At 34.6% G+C, this 20811-nt stretch overlaps 2 protein-coding genes across 2 annotated transcripts in view; one reads left to right on the forward strand and one right to left on the reverse strand.

Moving 5' to 3' along the window:
* LOC118736253 (kinesin-like protein KIF14) overlaps nucleotides 1-20811 on the forward strand; it is a 298626-nt gene that overhangs the window by 86181 nt on the left and 191634 nt on the right. The gene's annotated exons all lie outside the window — the stretch shown is intronic.
* The window catches only part of LOC118735245, a 97496-nt gene continuing 89376 nt past the window's right edge, over nucleotides 12692-20811 (reverse strand). The window contains exon 2 of the mRNA XM_036464898.1: nucleotides 12692-13091. Coding sequence (XP_036320791.1) covers nucleotides 12814-13091 — 278 coding nt within the window. The 3' untranslated portion in view covers nucleotides 12692-12813. The remainder of the gene's footprint in view (nucleotides 13092-20811) is intronic.

A 20811-nucleotide genomic window follows, 5' to 3' on the forward strand; every position in this document is an offset into this window, starting at 1 on the left:
TTTAAGTACTTGATAAACTTTACAGCCTAAAAGAGTTTACCACTGACCTGAACTTAACAAGGATTCGAAGATTTAATTTGCCAACTTCGAATTCGTTCCACCAAAATGAACTACATAATAAAAATACAAGTTCAGCTAATTTTTTCGGTATTCGAAATATAAAAAAATTAGGTAATCGTGAAAAATTACATCTTCATCGAAAACCAGAAACCAGAAATCAAGGAAATTGAACTTAAAACTCTTTTTTAACATTTTTTATTACCTTTTAAAGTTGAGCGCATCTCGTGTTTTTAGAACTTTTTATTAAACAAGTAATTTTTTTGGAGGATGGTTCCAGCGTTGCCAGTTTGACGTTTTTAACATCATTTGGACGTTTTTTGTATGTTGTTGACGTTCGGACGTTTTTTGTGCAAAAAATTACGTTTTTTAACTTCCCAGTAATTTATCTCTGTTACTAAATCTTGTAAGTAGAACTGATTTTGAATTATTTTCTTAATAAATCTTTACAAGCTTTGTGTTTTGCAGCAGCTTCTTCAAAATACGATGCAAACCAAGCGTACGCGTCTTTTTTTTTGATTCTTGGACTAAGGATCCCGCGTTCAAAGGCTGGTTTTGTAAACACTTGAGGTTACGACGAGGCTTATTGCATTGTTTGCAATTGCACATTAAAAGCCAAATCAGGTAGAGCTCATCTATTGCAACACGCACGCTCGAAAAAGCACCAAAAAAGTTGTAGCAGCATAAAAGTCAGAAAAAAGTAGGCGGCTTTTTTAAGACTTCATTGAAAATGCAATGAACGCAAAAAAGGCTGAAATATTTCTATGTTCCTTCTTAGCAGAACGGAATTTAACATTTTCAACAACCGACCACCTAACCAAATGTCTACAAGAGAAAAAAAAAATATTAAAAATCAACGCGATTCTTTAGCAATTTAAAACTTGGACATTATTACCCTGGAAAGTAATGGGCTATTAAACTGCAAGAATGATAGAATACAAGATTGCGCCGATCGGAGAGGATTTTTGAGAATAACTTGTGTGTGACGTCACACTGGTGCAATTGCGAGAGAGAAATGCCAAAGCGTGAGCAAGAATGGAAGAAGAAGAAAAAATGTTGCAAGTAAAACGTAAACAAGTTGCACCAGTGTGACGTCATGCAAACAACGATTCTGTCAAATTCGTTAAGAGAGGAAAAGCGGTCCGAGATCGGCGCAACCTTTGTATTCTCTCAATCGTGATTAAACTGCATACTCAAAAAAATTCTTAAAAATCTGAATAAAAAGTTGAAAATCTAGCTGAAACTTTGCAGATTTTTTATAATTTTTGCACAAAGTTTGAAATGTGGATTTATATTTTGTTTGTTATATAATGAGCTAGGCTTTTAGGGAAAAATAATAAACATTAAATAAACAAAAGAAAAACAGCCACAATCGATCAAAATATTGATGACTTAATCAGGTGATCACAAGTGTACATATGTATACAGTTTTTTTATATTAACGATCTCAAACCAGTTTACAATGAATTTTAAATGTGATCTGTCGAAATGACATTTTAATATATCTTACTTGTGTACCTTTGTATACAATAAGTTTAATAAGAACAATTCTGTGTGCATACATTTGAAAAAGACGTTTTTGGGTAGGAAATTACGTTTTTTCATACCAAGAGGGACGTTTTCTCATGTCGAAGACCTGGTAACACTGGACGGTTCCGTGCGCAGAAGTGGAAAACTTTTGACTGCCATTCACCTGGGAGTGGCCAGAAGCGATTCTTGTGCGTACGGTTCAAATCGCAGCTCACAACGTCCGGATATTAATATCCACGTATCCTCTGGGTAGCAACCAAACACCCATTTGGGAGCGAGCTAAAGTGAGAAGGCATAAAACTTCGCATGCGCTGGGCTTGGGTCCCGCCTCGTTAAAACCCCGCCCAATGAAAAAGAACAAACAGCCTCGGATGAGACCCCCTTTTTTTATGACGACCACGGCAAAAGTATAAAGGACTATGATTTAAGGGTATCCACCTGGAATATCCGGGCCCTTAATGGGGAAGGTGCCTCTGCCCGGCTGGTTGATGTACTCGGGAAGACAAAGGCTGACATCACCGCCATCCAAGAAATGCCATTGACGGGGCAAGGAAAAGTAAGCGTGAAGCCTTGCGACGACTACTACAGTTGCCACGTAAAGGAGCGCAAATTCGGTGTTGGATTCGTGGTAGGAGAGAGACTCCGTCGCCGAGTACTGGCGTTCACCCCGGTGGACAAACATCTAGCCACAATCCGTATCAAAGCTAGATTCTTCAACATCTCGCTCATCTGCGCCCATGCCCCGATGGAAAGAAGGATGAGGCGTCCAAGGATTTCTTCTATGAGCGCTTGGAACGTACATATGCTTGGTGGTAAGGAAGGGATCTTTGGCGCCACTGTCGGAAAATTCAGCCTCCACAACGAAACGTCCGATAACGGACTGAGGCTGATCGACTTCGCCGGGGCCCAAAACATGGTAATATGTAGTACTAAGTTCCAGCATAAGAACATCCACCAAGCTACATGGCTGTCTCCAGATCGAAAAACGAGAAACCAAATCGATCATGTTGTGATAGACGGAAGACATGCGTCACGCGTTTTAGACGTACGTACACTCCGAGGGCCAAACATCGACTCGGACCACTATCTTGTTGTAGCCAAGATACGCACCCGCCTCTGTGCAGCAAAAAATGTGCGTCCACAATGTAAGGAAAGCTTAACGTCGAAAAGCTGCAATCACAACAGACGGCCAATTTATTCGCCACTCGACTCACACACCTGCTCTCTGATAGCACTCTTCAACAATCGGACATACGCGAGCAGTGGAACCACATTTCCCGATCATTAAGTACCGCCGCCGAAGAAGTAGTTGGATTTCAGCGAGCCCGAAAGAACACGATGAGGAATGTCAAGAAGCCGCAGAGAAAAAACACGCCGCCTATAGAGCCCCGCTGCGATCGGGCGCACCGCGAGCCATGTGGGACCGTTATAGGGAACCGAAGAAGGAAGCGAGACGTATTGGCCGCAATAAGAAGAGAGAGGCCGAAATTAGTGAGTGCGAAGAGCTTGAGATGCTGGCCGACAGGAAGAACGCCCGAACTTTCTACCAGAGGGTTAGGCGACGGAAGGTTTCAAGACCGTGGCGAACTCCTGTAAGAACAATAATGGCGACCTAGTGACAGATGTCCAGAATATACTTAAATTGTGGAGGGAACACTTTTACAACCTACTGAATGGTAGCAGCGCTGAAAGTACTGAAGGAGACGAACCCGAGTCCCCAGTCGATGATGATGGAGTAGCCGTCCCACCGCCTGACTATGACGAAAAATGACGGCTGAAAAACAACAAAGCTGCTGGAGCTGACGGCCTGCCAGCCGAGGTATTCAAGTACGGCGGCGAGGAGCTGATGAGGTGCATGCATCCGCTCGTATGCAGAATATGGTCAAATGAACGCATGCCCGACGACTGGAATTATAGTGTGCTCTGCCCAATCCACAAGATAGGCGACCCCGCCATACGCGCCAACTACCGCGGAATCAGCCTTCTAAGCATAGGTTATAAGGTATTATCGAGTGTATTGTGCGAAAGACTGAACGAACTGATTGGACCTTATCAGTGTGGCTTTAGGCCTGGAAAATCCACCATAGATCAGGTATTCACAATACGCCAAAACTTGGAAAAGACCCGCGAGAATAGGATCGACACACACCTTCTCTTTGTCGATTTCGAAGCCGCTTTCGACAGCTCGAAGAGAAGTTGCCTCTATGACGCGATATCTGAATTTGGTATCCACGCGAAACTGATAAGGCTGTGTAAAATTACGTTGAGCAATACCACCAGCTCCGTCAGAATAGGGAAGGACCTCTCCGAGCAGTTTGATACCAAACGAGGTTTCAGACAAGGGGACTCCCTTTCGTGTGATTTCTTTAATCTGATGTTGGAGAAGATAATAAGAGCCGCAGAACTGAACCGCTCAGGCACAATACTTTACAAGAGCGTACAATTGCTGGCGTATGACGACGACATCGATATTATCGGGGATTGGATAGAGAAGCAATGCGAATAGGTCTCGTGGTGAACGAGGACAAAACGAAGTATCTTCTGTCATCACACAAACAGTCAGAGTATACGCATCTTGGCACCCACGTCACTGTTAACAGTTCCAAGTTTGAAAAAGTAGACGACTTCGTTTATTTGGGAACCAACATTAACACCAATAATAATGTCAGCCTTGAAATCCAACGGAGAATCACTCTTGCCAACAAGTGCTACTTTGGGCTGAGTAGGCAATTGAGAAGTTAAGTCCTCTCGCCATACAAAGATCACACTATAAGTCACTCATCATGCCTGTGCTGGTGTATGGCGCGGAGGCATGGACAATGAAAGCATCTGATGAGGCGGCTCTTGGAGTTTTCGAGATAAAGATTATGCGAAAGATTTACGGACCTTTACGCGTTGGTGATGGCGAATATCGCAGACGACTTAACGACTTAACTGTATGAGCTTTAAAACGATATGGACATAGTGCAGCCAATTAAATTTCAGCGGATCCGCTGGCTTGGACATGTCGTTCGAATGGACAGAAACGCTCCTGCTCTGAAAATATTCAACGCGGGCCGCGTTGCTGGTAACAGAGGAAGAGGAAGGCCTCCTCTGCGTTGGAAAGAACAGGTGGAGAAGGACTTGGCTTCACTTGGCATTTCCAATTGGCGTCAGTTAGCACAGAAGAGAAATGACTGGCGTGCTGTCTTGGACTGGGCCAAAATCGCTTAGGCGGTTACAGCGCCAATAAAGAAGAAGAATTTTTAAGCAAAAACCTCAACCGACTTCAATTCTCATATACAAATTTAGGAGTACCGTTAATTTTTTCATGATCCAATGATGGGATCTAAACCAAATTACGGGGCGACCCTTGAGGTTCCATCTTTCCGATAAAAAAAGAATTATTGAAAGAAAAAAATATTTCGACGAATTGATAACCTCCCCCTCCCGTTTTTTGAAGTTGGTTAAAAATGTTTGAGTTCTTTGTTAATTTTATGTCAATAAAGTTCAATTTATGAAACTTTAAAAAGTTTATTTCTTTATTACATATTGTACATAAAACTTGCATAAATGTATTTTAAAGAGCATATTATCTGAAGTGAATTTTCAGTGTTTTCTGGTGATATATATTTAAAAGTATAACTCCCCTCCAAAATATATTCCTGAAAGCGCCCCTGGTGGTAAGATTTATGTGTGGGGATTTTTTTCTTGATAAAAGCATTTGTGAGATGGCTTACAACCAGTAGGTTCGTTGCATTGGACCGCAAATATGCTTAAACAATTTTTGAAAATGTTATTTCACGTCCAAGTACATAATCAAAAATACCACAGGCCCAGCGGCGGATGCGGAATTTTTTTTGGGAGAGGCGGGCTTTCTGGGAAATTTTCCCACTTATTTTTATTACTTTAAACGAGTAATTCTTGTATATATATTAGACTGCATCACTTCCCATACAAAAAAAAATCGGTACTATTTTTCCATTGGAGTTATGAAATCTATTATATTTTAAGACGTCCACCAAAATATTTCGAAAAAATATTAAGATTTAAGTGAGCTGGATCAATTTCAAAATACCTCCAAAAATGGAGTTTTTTATGAATAAAAATAGTTTCTTCAAATTTTTTTTTGAAAAAATCCCCTCAAATGACAAAACGGTTAAAGCTCAAAAAATTTGCATAAAAATATTTAAGAAAAATTAAAAAAAAATTTGAACGGAATCGTAATGATGAGATTATTGGTGCTGTTTTTTAACTTTTTTCAAAGATTGGTATAAGAAAAACTTGAATAACTGAGCCTAAACTCTTGTGATTTAGACTTAAGAGGTGTCGGTGGAAAGGTATTTTCTCACCCTTTTTATTTCTTTGCTAATAAACTCATTCAAAGGATGAAAGAGAAAGGTAGGAACGTCATTAAAAGTTGAATTAAGATGTGTTGGTATTTGAAAAAAAAAATTAGGACACGAATGATTTTTTTTTTGACAGAAATAAAAACAGTGTGAAAATACCTTTCTACTGAAATCCCATAAGTCTAAATCAGAATAGTTTCGGCCCAGTTATTCAAGTTTTTCGTAAATCAATCTTTGAAAAAAGTAAAAAACAGCATCAAAAATCTCATTCTTACGATTCCGTTGAAAAGATTTTTAAATATTTGTATGCAGATTTTTTAAGCTTAATCTGTTTTGTCATCTGAGGGGACTTTTTTCAAAAAGTTCTTTACGAAACTATTTTTATTCATAAAAAACTTCATTTTAGGAGGTATTTTGGAATCGGTCCAGCTCACTTAAATCTTAATATTTTTCCCAAATATTTTGGTGAACGTCTTAAAATATAATAAATTTTGTAATCCCGGCGGAAAAACCGTAACGTTTTTTGGTGATGCAGTCTAATATATATATATTAGGACGATCCAAAATAACTAACCTAGCAAATTTATGGCCTTAAAATGACCTATTTACTCAGAAGGAAATTCTCCCATTTGGAAACATTTTTATTTCAATTTTAAAAGGTGTAAATTTTCTATGTAAATAACATGTAAAAAAAATTGTCATCATTAAAAATGTTATAAATTTTGAAACGTTAAAAAAGTTAAAAAAAACGGGATACAAGTTTTTTCTGGGCATATTCTTTTAGGACATCAAATTCTCTAAAAAATGACCCTGAAGTTGGTTGTCTTAGGGACGATTAAAAGTAATAAATATGTTAATGATATTGCTGAACGAGGTATAGCATTGAAACGAAATTATAATCGAACTTTGACGAAAGACGAAGAACAAAAGCAATTAATTAAATAGTCAAAACTTGTTAATATGTGGCGGTCTTATATGCAGCGCAGTGTACTATTTACTTGCTTGACTTGTATCTAGAGAAACTTTGAATTTTTAATTTATTCGTTATTTATGTGTTATAATAAATATACATTTTTTTTTTTGTTTTTTCAATGTGGAGAATTTGTCCTCCTGGAATGTAAAAAAATTCTGGCCACCTTACCTATGTGTAAAAATATAGTATATGGAAAATATTCCCAAGTTGTGGATAGGTTCTAGTTCGCTAAGTTTTAGGGAAAAGGTAAAAATTTACGTTTCATTGTTAATACAAAACTAAATAAGATGGTAAAAAACGTGTATACCATACTGCGCAAATTAAGGGTGTCTGCTACACTCAGAAAAAACATTCGTTGATGCTAGGAAAAAAGTAAATTATTCTAAGGAAATATTACCTTGAAATGGCTCCAATGACATGGCTGCCTTAATATGAGTAAACGATTTGACTCAGTTTAAGGAAAACACAACTTCTTAGTTGTTAGGAAAAATTTACTTGCCATTTCATCCCCCGTGAAAGGAATAAGTATGTAATCTTGCTCGTGGCGTTCAAGTAGTGGCAATGGCCGACAGAGCGAAGCTCTGGAGTGCTAGTCGAGAGATGCAAGGTTCGAATCTCAGCGCAGGATTTTTTTTAAATATTTTTTTTTTATATTTTTTATTTATTTTTTTTAATTGTAATTTTTAAAATTGTGTTTTAATAAAATAAATGTATCTAATTTATTTTTGTGGTATTTGAGTGTTTAGGTTCTTCCATATATGAAATTTATTTTACAATTTGTAATTTATATTTAAATTGAAATAATTGACTTACCTTACTCTAACCACCTCCAACCGGACTCGAACCTGCTTTCTCAGAACCAGAAGCAGTAGTCTTCACGCGGCGCCGCAGCCGACATTTGCTAGGAAAGCAATTAACTTTGTCTTAACAGCACTGACAAAATTCAAAATTATTTAAGGAAATTAATACTTATATTGAGGAAAATATTACTTGAGTAAAAATTTATGAAGTGGGCCTAGGGTTGCCAACCGTACTATAATATATAGTATTGTACTATTTTTTTGGGTCTGCCTAGTATATACTGTTGGAAAAAAATATAGTATGCAAAAATACTATATTTCTTCAATTATAAATATAAATATATTTCAGTCATTTGTAATAAATAAGTGTTTTAAAATGGATGACATTTATACTGAAATATCAATATTAAAAAAATATACTTTAAAACAATGGGCCCACAGATCAAAAATGGAAACATTTTTAAAAATACTTAGAAAGATTTACCAAATTTACTTAAAATTATTTCGCTTATGCTCTCTATTCCTGCAACTTCGGCATTCACAGAAAGAGTTTTTTCTAATAAGATTTTGAAATGGTGAGATGAGAGAAATAAAGCGAATATCTCACTAATAAAAAATTAAATTTTCATTTATGTTAATTTAAATATTGATAGCGTAAAGCATATGATACTTTCAAAGAAATATATATTTCTGCCTCTTATATGTGATCGATAAATTTGACCGACAGCCAAAGCACTATTACCATGAAAGAATAAGAGAAAACGGCCATTCAATCGCTTTTCTTTAAAGGCATTTGGAAAATGTTTGTCTGACGCTGTGCTTTTTTGGTCCAGGCGTTATCAAAATCGCTTTCTTCTGAGATTACTGTTGAGGTGGCATACTTGTAATTACGCTGCAGGAAATTGAATTAGTTTGAAAGTAAGAGTGCGTTCGAGCTACGTAATAATTACCGCAATATTGCAGACTTGTTGCTTTCCTGATGACATGTTACTGATGCTCAACTGAAAATTTTCTAAAATGCTGCAGAAATTGCGCAGTAACAATTTTTATGTTGCTTTTGATTTGCCAATGATGAGTAACTGATTGTCAAAATTTTGTTCCTCGAACGCTTGATTTAGGCAGAGTCGCGCAAATTTTCGCGTAGAACATGATACTCTTTCATACAGAGTAAGACTGCCGCATTAATAGCACCTCGAATACACCCTAATTTATAAACTAATTTATTTTCAATGATAACTAATTGAAATTCTCACTAGTTTACCTGCAACGAACTCATTTATTTAACATGGCGATGTCCTAGGCAGCAGTCAATTGTCTTTTCCTGCATGTATTTTCAACTACTTTAAAATGAGTTTGGCTTAAACAACTTCAAACTTCGTAAGCACTATTCTGCATTTCGATTATGTTCCCGCTTTCCGCTCCGCAAGAATCGAACTTAGGTATTCTGAGTTACGATCGAATCGAAAGAAGAGGAAGAGAGAAAACATCTTTCGAAATCAGCTGTTTGCCTAGGAATGTGAAACAAAACATAGAAATATTTGTCACCAAACTATAGCAGCTTATGAAGTTAAAGTTTGTAAATATGAATGAAATCCATAGTCGCGGCGTCATTGCTTGAAGAGGAGAACGAGTCTCAGATTGCGGTTGCGGAAGTTGAAAGGCGGAGATTTCGGGACATGTTTGAGCTTTTTCAGATGGGTGAATAGTCATAAATTCATCATGAACTGTATTACTCAGCGCTCAAAGCCAGTGAAATTATAAACGTTGTTTGAGCACTCCACAACATTTGCATTTACTACAGAGTGGAAGATTTCAACGCAAATGAATTCCATTTTGATTGAAAGCCGTCAGGAGGAGGGGAAGAACAAAGCTGATCCTTCCATAGCAAATAAAATTCGAGACAACATACGCACCTCTTTTTAAAAAGTTAGTAAAAGCGAGTGCAATAATAAAAACATATTTTTCTATATAACTTCACTTTTTATGTATGTATGTATGTACATACATCTATTAATTTTATATAAAAAGAATAAATTGTATTCAGTGCCTTCCACAGTCTTATTTATAGATAAGTAAAACAAAAACGGTTGGACTCCCTCTTTGAAAACCTCGCGCAATATCCCTTTTGGTTGCCATTATTTGAGCCAATTTTTTGTATTGCCCGTATTACCGCTCGCGAAAACACAGAAATCGAGAAAATTCATTTATGATGAATTTTACAATCATGCACAGTATATTTTACTTAATTTTTTCATAAAAGTTTATTATTTAAACCCACAAAATAACAATCGAACCGTCCTCCGTCAACAAATTTGCAACTTAGAAAAACGGAACGGAACGGAAACGGAACGCAGAATACCAAAGTTGCCAAACGGAGAAAATTTCGATTCGAGTCGAAATGCAGAATAGGGCTGAGTATGTTTCGTTTGAATACGCTTTCGTTCTGCACTTCACAGATGCTTTTTCATAACTAAGAAAAGCCTAAATTAAAAATTTAAAATTAAATGAGTTTTGAACATGGACATTCTTGCCTGTGAGCAATTGTAGCAAACATCTTTGGACGCTCAGCTACAGCTAAACATGTAAATGTGCTTTCAAATGATCAGTTTGAATTGTGTGCAGGCAGCAAGTCGACTGTCCGACTCTGCATTTAATTTCAACTACTTTAAAATGAATTTGGTTTACACAACTTCAAATTCAGTATGTTTCTTTTGAATACGCTTGCGCTCTGGACTTCACGGATTCTTTTTCATACTTCCAAAACACAAACTGTTTTCAGAGCAAAAATAGTATAAAAATTCGAAACATTTACTTATTGCATTTGTTTTAAAGTAGTCTTTCAATTAGTTGATTTAAAAAAAATCACTTGTTTCAGCAATTTCTTAGAGGTTCAACTAGTAGGGAGTTCATTGGTAAGCACAATCCTATGTTGGGGGTATAGATACATACATATTTACATGTACGAGTACCTCACTTAAAAAAATCGTATTGGCGAAAATCGCGCATTTTGTTTTTCAAGAATATTCTAGAAATGGGCGTGGCTATATTAAAACCAAAGATCATAAATTTAGACTTTATTGTGGATTTCGCCAGAATATCTATATGGATTAAAAAAGTTGTGGAACAAATGTTGTTAACGAAGCGATATTCTGCCGAAATCCGCAAAAAATTCTGCGTTTTGCTAACTTTAGTCCTGCAATTGCCACGCCCATTTCTAGGGGTTTGTCACCTTACAGAAAAATCTTTCCATACTAATATTATTTCTGGATAGCTATTCTATCGGAATCCGCAATAAAATTTAACTTTTTGCAAAAACCCGATGTTTAACACGTTACTAAATATATCTCATCATAAGTTTTCGTAAATAAATTACAAAAAATTTTTGATTCTCACAAAATAAACCATCTCATCATAAAGAAAAATATTTTAAAAATAGCTCTTGAAAACCCCTCATTTTTCCGAACCACGTTTTTTTTTATAGAGAATTAAACAAGGATTACGGTGGTATAATTTTAAATCCCTTATTTACTGGTCTTCACTATACAAACCAACTTCAAAAATTTCAGCTGTTAATAGCTAAGTTAGCTTTAGGACAATCTTGACCATCTTATATATAGGAATGTTAAGCCCATTTCTTTAGCTTTAAAACGACGTTAAGATGAAGTCTGTACGATGAGCGAAACCCGAGATATAACGATTTGAAGAAGTACATGATTAGCCAGAATCACGAAAAAATGCAAACTTCGACAGACCATATCTCCGCAGAAAAAAAATTAAAAAAAAATTCCTCTAACACGTGTTAGATTATTTTATGCATGGAACCCATAAAAAAATTTTGAAGCGAATCGGAGCCATGACGTAATTTTTTTTACGAAATCCGTCCGACTTAAAAAAGAATGTCTCATATGTAAGATTTCAAATGAAATTGAAAATAGGTTTAAATGGATATTATAGTTCGTCTTTAATTTGTTCATATTTTTTATAATTACATAACCAACTTACAAATACAACATTTATATTTTATCTTATTAAGTGTTCATTATGTTAACTGTCCAAGAATTGTATGCAGACATAATAACAAGAAGCCATATCAAAAAGTTTTACAGTTGCACATATTTTTGTTTGTATGTAGTTTTATGTATCATGTACTTATTTACATGTGTTGTCTAATATAGACAGATTCAACGCCATTCCGAAGATATTGCGCTTTGTGCATTTTTTCGATTTTTTTTTTTAATTTCTATTTGTTTATGTTTTTTTTACTTTATTTTCAATAGTAAACATTGATTCGGGTTTAGTAATAAAATTATAAATTACATCGTTTATATTGAAAACATTAGCTTGCCTGATTCAGTCTCTCTCCTACAATTATCAATATTTATGTGTTTATTGTAATAAATGTTTAAATTCCAGTATTCCGTAAAGTAGGGTGTAAATAGGCAAAAACATACGATTATAAAAAGAAATGCATTTATCTGCGTTTTATCTTTTACACGTAGTACTCGTACGTAAGATGCTGAATAATTATAATTATAGTGTCTGCACATATGTATGCATACATACATATATGAATGACTTATTAGTTTCGTAATATACGTTATAGTTCTATTTTTTCCTGGTTTTTATTATTAGTATATATATTGTATATGTATGTATAGATTTATGCGGAAAATGGTAGTGTGTTTGTTGCTGTGCTATAGAAACTACATCGTTCATACGTTGAAATGCATTTTCACATTTTTTAACCGACTTCCAAAAAAGGAGGAGGTTATCAGTTCGTCGGAATATTTTTTTTTTTTTTTTTATGTATGTTACCGCATAACTTTGGACCACGATTTTGATAATTCTTTTTGCATCGGAAAGGTAGTGACTCAGAGGTGGTCCCATACTAATCTGGTTGAGATCTGATCAGTGGATCTTGAGATATATATATATATATATTTTTTATATGGGAGTTGAAGTCGGTTTTTTTTGCTAAAAATTACTTGTTTATGCATTTAAACTTCGCAAATGGTAAATAATTTTTTTTATGTATTGTACAAATTTTGTCATTCTAAACTGTTTTTATGAGTTCATTTTGCCAAAAGGTCTACTTTAGCGCTTTATAAATTTGCTGTATTCACACTCAATTTGAATTAAAGTCCGATTTGTTGGTGTTTAAATGCTGCGTGTTTGAGTATTGTTCCATTGATGCAATTCTCGGCCTCATTGCCGCCATCTGCACTTCCTCCTCCTCTTCCGCCTCTTCTTCGTTTTCTTCCTCATGCTCCTCACATATACTATCGTGATGCTTCCGAGACTCTCGTTTACGCATATAATTGGTAAGCGGCCGCTTCTTTTGTTCCTTACAAAATGGACACGCCTTCTTTTGGGCCTTTAAAGACTGTGTTTGCCTGCATTTTTCTGCAAAAAAGAGCAACAAATATGTATATTAATAAACTAATTGAATGAAAAGGTTCTTTGTTCTGAGAATGCGTGTTTTTATATGTGACCTGGTCTACGGAAAGGGGGCTTAGGTGTCAAAAAAACAATTTTCACTTTTTGGTTGATTCGGATGGAAGATGAGATGCTTTTTCACGTGGTGAAAAGCAGAAAATCCTAACTTGCTTAGAAGTGTACTAAAAATGTAGAGAAAGAAGAGTAAAAACGAGTAAACGAAACGAGTTGCTTACTTTTAACAGCTTTTTCACAGAAAACTAGTTTTCGCACGTAAGCTCCCTTTTCGTAGACCAGGTCACATATGTAGTACTTAACACTCGCACATGTGAGTAGCTGTAAATTGTGAGATGATGATGAAATTACATGTAAAGTTTATTAATCGGGTTTAGCTTTTAATCAGGGCGCGTGTGTATTTGCTGCGACTGTCTACAAGGTTTTATGAGGTGAGAAAATTAAGTGGAGTTCCGTATTCAAACAAATTACAAGAGATTATAAACATTAACTGAAATAAAACTTTTCCGTGAAGTACTTATTGTAAATTTCTGATGATATTGCATTTTTGGTAAAGTAGTGTAAAAAGTATCCAATCTACGGAAGTTGGAGAGAGTTGCCAACTGGGAATCTTAGGAGACGATATTTGCTTATTATTTATTAGAATACCATAGTGATTGGAATTCAAATGCCTGCTGCGAATATGAAAAAAATGCTATCACTGAATCTGAGTGAACTCGAAAATATCCTTGCCAGCTTCGAATGCTGATTCGAAATCAGCTAGTGCAAAGGAAACAATAGACATTTATGTATGTATGCCGTTTTGCTCACGCTGCCCCAGCAGTCACAATGGCCGAGTGAGCAAAGCACTAGACCGAGTTAGAGTTCGAGTCGTCGGCAGCGGAGCTTTTTTTCTTTTTTATTTAATTTGTGTTTTTATCAATAATTTTTTTTTTAATTTAGTATTTTGCCGGCTCGAGGTCAATTTTTAATTTTTTTTTATGAAAACACACGTTTTTTGGTGTTTCTTTCCGATATATTTCGGTTACGCTTCGGTAACCGTCCTCAGTACCAAACTCCTCGTCAAACAGTGCGGACGTGTAAATTAATTTGCCCTGAGGACGGTTACCGAAGCGTAACCGAAATATATCGGAAAGAAACACCAAAAAACTTGTGTTTTCATAAAATTTGTTTAAAAATTGACCTCGAGCTGGCAAAATACTAAATTATAAGTAGAAAGGTCGCTAAAACCATCAGTACACATTTTTTTTTAGTTTAGATTTTATTCTTTTAAAGAGAAAAATCTTTTTTTTTTTTAATTAATTTTTATAATATTAAAGTAATTAGATTTCTTTCCTAATAAGTTGTTTTAAACTATTATTTCCTCGCTTCATAAAAAATATTCATTCATTGAATAGCGTCTAGCAGATGAATGTATGTACATTAGGGTGGTCCAAGAATGCTTGTGAAAAAGTAAAGTGGGAATTTTTATGCTCTCACCCCCTAGGATTATTCTATATCGAAAAAAATATACCCCTATTTTTTTTATTTTGAAATCAAAATATATTTAGAGGTCGTTCAAAGCGCTCAAAGTTGTCCATGTATTTTATATGGGAAAAAGACCACTTTTCGTAGAAATGGTATAGAATTCTTGAAAATCAATAATCAGAAGATTCCCAATAATATTACTCAATTATTTATTTAACCATTTTTTTTATAGTAACTATATTTTATAGGTCCGCCAAAACCCCCAGAAATTGTCAGAAAATGCAACGGGGGAAAAAATAAAAAATCTTTGGTATTCAAAAATGTTAAATATACAATTGGGTATTTTTATTGGGAGTCTCCTGAAGAGAACCACAGTCTTCTGATCGAAAAATATTGATTTTCAAGAATTCCATACCATTTCTACGAAAAGTTGTTTTTACCCCATATAAAATACATGGAAAACTTTGAGCGCTTTGACCGTCCTCTAAATATTTTTTGATTTCAAAATGAAAAATAGGGGTATATTTTTTTCGATATAGAATACTCCAGGGGGTGAGAGCATACAAATTCCCACTTTACTTTAGCATTAATTTTCCGACTTTTCTTGTTTTGGACCACCCTAATGTACATATGTATGTACGTATGGCACTGGTATTTTACGTCTACGTTTACAGAAATATATGGAATTATATCAAACTATAACAAATTTGGAGTATAATAAATATTTATTATTAACAATAGCGCAGCTTTTTAACATTATTTTCAAGATTCAGTGATTTTAAATTTTGTTCCGACAGCATAAATTCGTCGTAGAGTATCTGTACGAATCTTCTTTACTAACGGATTCAATGAAGGCACTCTACGAATTTCGAATTTACGTTCGTAGCCATTCGGTTCAGTGCACGGACTTTACCCCTTTATTGGGAGATCTACCAACTTTTTGGTTATATTATATATTCTAAAATTTTTACCAACAAATGCTTTAACTCGACCAATATTTTCCGGAAAGAAATCAAAGAGGTTTAAATGAACAAACATATTTTGTCATCGAACGCATTTTAAATAAAAATTAAAAGTTAACTCTGACGGAGAATAATTGTTAGATCCTCCCTCCTATTGAAGTAATTCAGGGCACGAATCAGAGCATCCGTGTTTGAGTCAAATTTAAAACGAATTATCTTTTTGAGCATTCGATAGTGAGTTCGCTTTTTCAATTCACATTGTATTGCAGAAAAAACAGCTGTTATTTTAATCAGTCGGTTCGAATCACGATTTAATCACGGATGCTGTGATTCGGGCCCAGTTTTATGTATACTATGTGCTTTGTTGGATATTTTATTCACGTGAAATAGTTTTTTTGTTTTATATAAAAATAAAATGTATCCCAATGCGAATTCATATAAGGTGATAGCAGGAGTACAAAACAAAAATTACACTAACAAATTTTACGCATAATGTCAGTATGAATTACAACAAATACTTCAATTTGACATTAAGAACAACCGAAGGGAAAATTCTGCCTCTCTCGTAGCACCATATTTTATGAAATCGCCATGTTATGAGTAGGGTTGTCAGACGTACTGCTTTTGGGAGTACACGTACTCCTCTTTTTTGCAATGTACTCCCGAAAAAGATCTGGAAATGTGTTCCTTTTTTAGTTTTGTACTTTTGTACTCCTTTTTCCTAATATACAGGGTGTAAAATAAAAACTTTCGCACTGTTTTTTTTTTAAATAAAAGTAGATATGTTATTGTAAATTTTCCACAGATTTTCCTTAAATTTTATTAATTAGTTTTTAAATTTTAACCTTTTTTGGGTTTACCAGCGGTAAACACTTTGAGAAAAAGCGCAAGCGGCACGCAAGTGTTCATTGGTTACTTTATTACATACAGTTTAGGCATAGCAAATTTTTAACAATACTGTAGAAATAAAAGTCCAAAAGAAACACTCCGATTAATTTTGAAAATAATCGGAAAAAATCCTCAAAAACTGACTACTGGCATTCTTACTCAATAACATTAGCAACAATAAAAGTGTCCACTCAAAATTTGGCTTTTTTGAGATTAGAAATGTGCACAGAGCTTTTATTTACCTTCCAGCTAAAGCTGGAGCAAATTTTTGTTGTAATTTGTTAAAAAAACCTAAGGTAAAGTCACCCGCCCATATGATTATCATGTGCTAAGAAATAGTTTTTCGCATTTTCTGACAAACGTATTATTTTGAGTTGTGACTCTTTTGAAGACGGTGTGCGATATATGTATAATTTTACTAGTTGGGAGACTTTTGACATTCTCGTATTCTGGAAATTTTTTAAACGATATTTCTGCACATTTTTTAAACGATATTTCTGCAAAAAAACCGCAACAGCAATTTAATCTAAATGACAACTAAAAAATCACAACGCAGGTATCCACATATTTTCATTTTTTTTACCCAAATGCGGTGTTGGGTATTTTCTTCCAACGCTTTTTTATATGAAAGAAAATAAGCGTCACCGTAAAAAACATTGCCAAAAATCAACTGTAAATTTTTCTACAAAAATTTAATGGGCTACAAAACTGCATACTGAAAATCTTTCTAAGAAATCTAACAAAAAGCTCGCTTTTTTTTCTTAATATTTTTTTATTGCACAAAGTTTGATATATTTATATTTATACGGGTTTTGCTAAAGACTAAGCTGTAATTAAAAAAAATCTTGTGGTGCGCTTTAATTTTGACACGGGGTGATAACGGATGGTATACTACTTTCAATCTTTTTATTTATTGGTTCCCTTAGTTTTTAGTTTTCTTGCTTGAAATGTATCCGTAAATAAAACAGTAAATTTTTATAACTTGTGTAAACGGTTTTTATTAATTTTCGATTTTAATCGAAACTACCGATTAATAATAATAATAATAATAATAGATTGGCGCTTACACATATGTTAGTGTTTGGCCGAGCTTCTGCTCCGACTTGTGGCGTGCGCCTTGATGTTATCACACAAAGCGGAGGGACCTACAGTTTTACGCCGACTCCGAACGGCGATTGTATTTTTATGAGAAGCTGTTTTTCATGGCAGAAATACACTCGGAGGTTTGCCATTGCCTGCCGAGGGACGACCGCTGTTAAGAAAAAACCGTTTTCTATATTTTTTGAGATGTTGCTTTGACCAGGGCTTGAACCCAGGTGCTGATGTGTGAAAGCGCGCACTGCTTACCACTACACCACAGCGGCCGAAACTACCGATTAATTGGTTAAATTATTACGATTAATTGCAATTATTAATCGAATACTTTCTATTAATCAATTAACCGATTAATCGATTATTAAATTTTTTTTTGTCATCACTAAGAATAAGTGAAGTACATGAAAGAGCAACACATTTTTATATGCATATGAACATCTGCCTGACCGTCTGCATTACGGTAAATTTTCAGTTTTTGTACATTGAGCGTGTGTGAATCGGTAACAAAGTTCGCGGCGAGTAAATTTTTGACAACTATGAGGTGAATAAAATTTCAGTAGCTCATGAGGTTAGTGAAATTTTTGACAAATGCATAGAAAATTTTGACAATCGCAAAGATTGTTGATGTGTGTAATTTTTCCTTAAAAAAAAAGCTTAAATTGATGAATTACAATCAACGATGGTAGACGTTTTCTTAAAATATTAATTCCACTTCAATTTGTAATATTTTATTCCGCATAAATCTGCGGTTATCAAAAATTTATTGCTGTTAACAAATATTTCATTTCACACAGCAGATTGGAAAAAACTGTCTCAATATTAAAATATGTATGTATATATGTACATATGTTGTAAAAATATTATTCAACAGCTTTCCCCATAGCACATTCGCGAACATTTAATGAAAAGTAATGAGAATTGCATCGTGGCTGAAAATGTCGGATGTATCCTCCTGACTTTCATCTTCACTTGAGGAACCTAGCATAATGGCGAGATCGTAGTTTAAACACCGCTTACAAGCCAAACCAGATGTGTCAGCTTTTCTAAAGCTTTTAAAAAGCTTACTTCATTCTCATTCCTTTGGATGTTTCAGAATTTGGGGAACCTTTAACGCCATCAGCGTTTTTCGATTTTAGTTTTTGTAATTCATTTTTAATCTTTTCTTCTGCGACTGGTTTGAAAAATTTGTGGTTATAGCGAGCTAAATAGGTGGAATGAAAATTTTGAATGAAATTCTGTTTTCAAATTCGTGGCTGCCAGCCGAATCGGATCAAAATATTGTTATTTTCTTAAAAAACAAGATTTTTTAAAAGCATTTGAATTATTGGAATCACGAATGATGAGGGTCTCAGATAGTTACGTAATTCATACCTAATTAAAGGTCAGACTTATAGCGTTTTAATTATTTGAACATCGATTCTCTCTATAGCCAGACTTGGAACATTTCTGCTGGAAATCCCAACTGAAGGAGCTTACTCTTTGACTTCAAATAGCAAATGATGGATACGTAGGGAGACAGTTTTGCCACATAAGTTGTTAGCCAAGGATCCAATGTATATAAATATAAAATATATATATAAGAATATTGCCCGACAAGTAAACAAAATAGCTGTTTTTGAAATTTTTCCTAAAAATAAATTGGTCCAAAAAAATCAATAAAGAAAGAATCCAATGCAGGCATTTAAAGCACAGAAAACAAAAAAAAAACAAAAAGTATTGTTTAAAGGACTATATTCTCTTTGACGTACGTCAAAGGTCAAGTAGAAGTGAGAACTTTTATGACTGCCCATTGATAGCTCGGTTATATAGCTTAGGAAATAATTAGGGTGCTCACAGTTCTATGTTATCTACTGTGTTAATTTTGCCACCAGGTAGCTTTAAAACATTTTACCATGTGGTAACTAGGTTTGTTGTTGGTTCCCATACTAATTAGAGATAACAGTTTTGGGCAAAATACTCGACATTGTATCATGTTTTTGTTTTGTGTTAAACTGGCATCATTGATCAGCTAATTATTCGCGCTAAGAAAAAATGGAAAGTGAAGCAGAAAAACATAAGGAGGGCGCAATTTGAAAGATTTTTAAATATATATCTGACTATATTTGTTTTATTAACAATTTCAAACACATGTGTGAAGGGTTGCTCACAGTTCGAGTGAGTTATCTTGTTAAAGTTGCCACCTTTTAACTTTAAAAGTAAACTGTGAATACCCTAATTATGATTAAAGATACTATTATCAAAGCTAATAAATATAACATTTTACCAGTTTTGTTACACAAATACTCCCATGTGCGGCGCCCGGGTAACATGACCTAACGTCGCATCTCCACAGGCAAAGAATATTGGCTACACTTTGTCATTTTGTTTGTCAGATATACGTTTTATCATTGCACTTGCACAACATTCACATTCGCAAAAGCTCCGCATTGATTACTGCGAATGCGAATATTAAAATTAATGCGGAAGCTCCGCGGTTGCGAATACGAATATTCGCAACATCCTTGGTAAATACTCATGTATCTCTCTATATTTTTAAGGATGTATTTTAACACAAGCGATGCGCACTTCCTTCTGCATGTTTACACATGCACATTTTATTTTTCGCTAATTTTTTATAAAAATATGATTAATTCCACAACAAAAACCCCAAAAATCGGAGTTCCAAACCTTATGCAAAATTAAAGAAAATTCTGCAAATTTTCATCCAAATATTGCTCTTTTTATTTACACACTTTAGAAAAAAGTTGAGTGCCTACGCAGTTTTTTACCCATTCAATTTTAGTATAACAAAGTGCAAGTTTGAGGTTGCTAGGACTTACCACTGATTTTTAGCAATATTTGTTGAAAGTGTCGCTCATTTTCTCCATATAAAATAATGTTCGATAATTTTTTTTATATGGAAAAAATGTGCGACACCTTCAATAAAAAAAAATTGCCAAAAATCAATAGTAAGTCCTAGCTTCCTTATACTTGCACTTTATTAAACTAAAAAACTGCATATTTACTCAACCTTTTTCTAGAGAGCGTAAGTAAAAAGTGCAATATTTGAATGAAATTTGCAGAATTTTCTTCAATTTTGCACAAGGTTTGGAACTCTGATTTTTGGGGTTTTTGTTGTAGAATTAACCATATTTTTATAAAAAATTAGCAAAAAATAAAATGTGCATGTGTAAACATGCAGAAGGAAGTGCGCATCGCTTGTGTTAAAATACATCCTTAAAAATATAGAGAGATACATGAGTATTTACCAAGGTTGACGT

This window comes from Rhagoletis pomonella, unplaced genomic scaffold, assembly GCF_013731165.1.
Source record: "Rhagoletis pomonella isolate Grant_MI unplaced genomic scaffold, Rhpom_1.0 Rhpom_scaffold_00003, whole genome shotgun sequence".
Lineage (NCBI taxonomy): Eukaryota > Metazoa > Arthropoda > Insecta > Diptera > Tephritidae > Rhagoletis > Rhagoletis pomonella.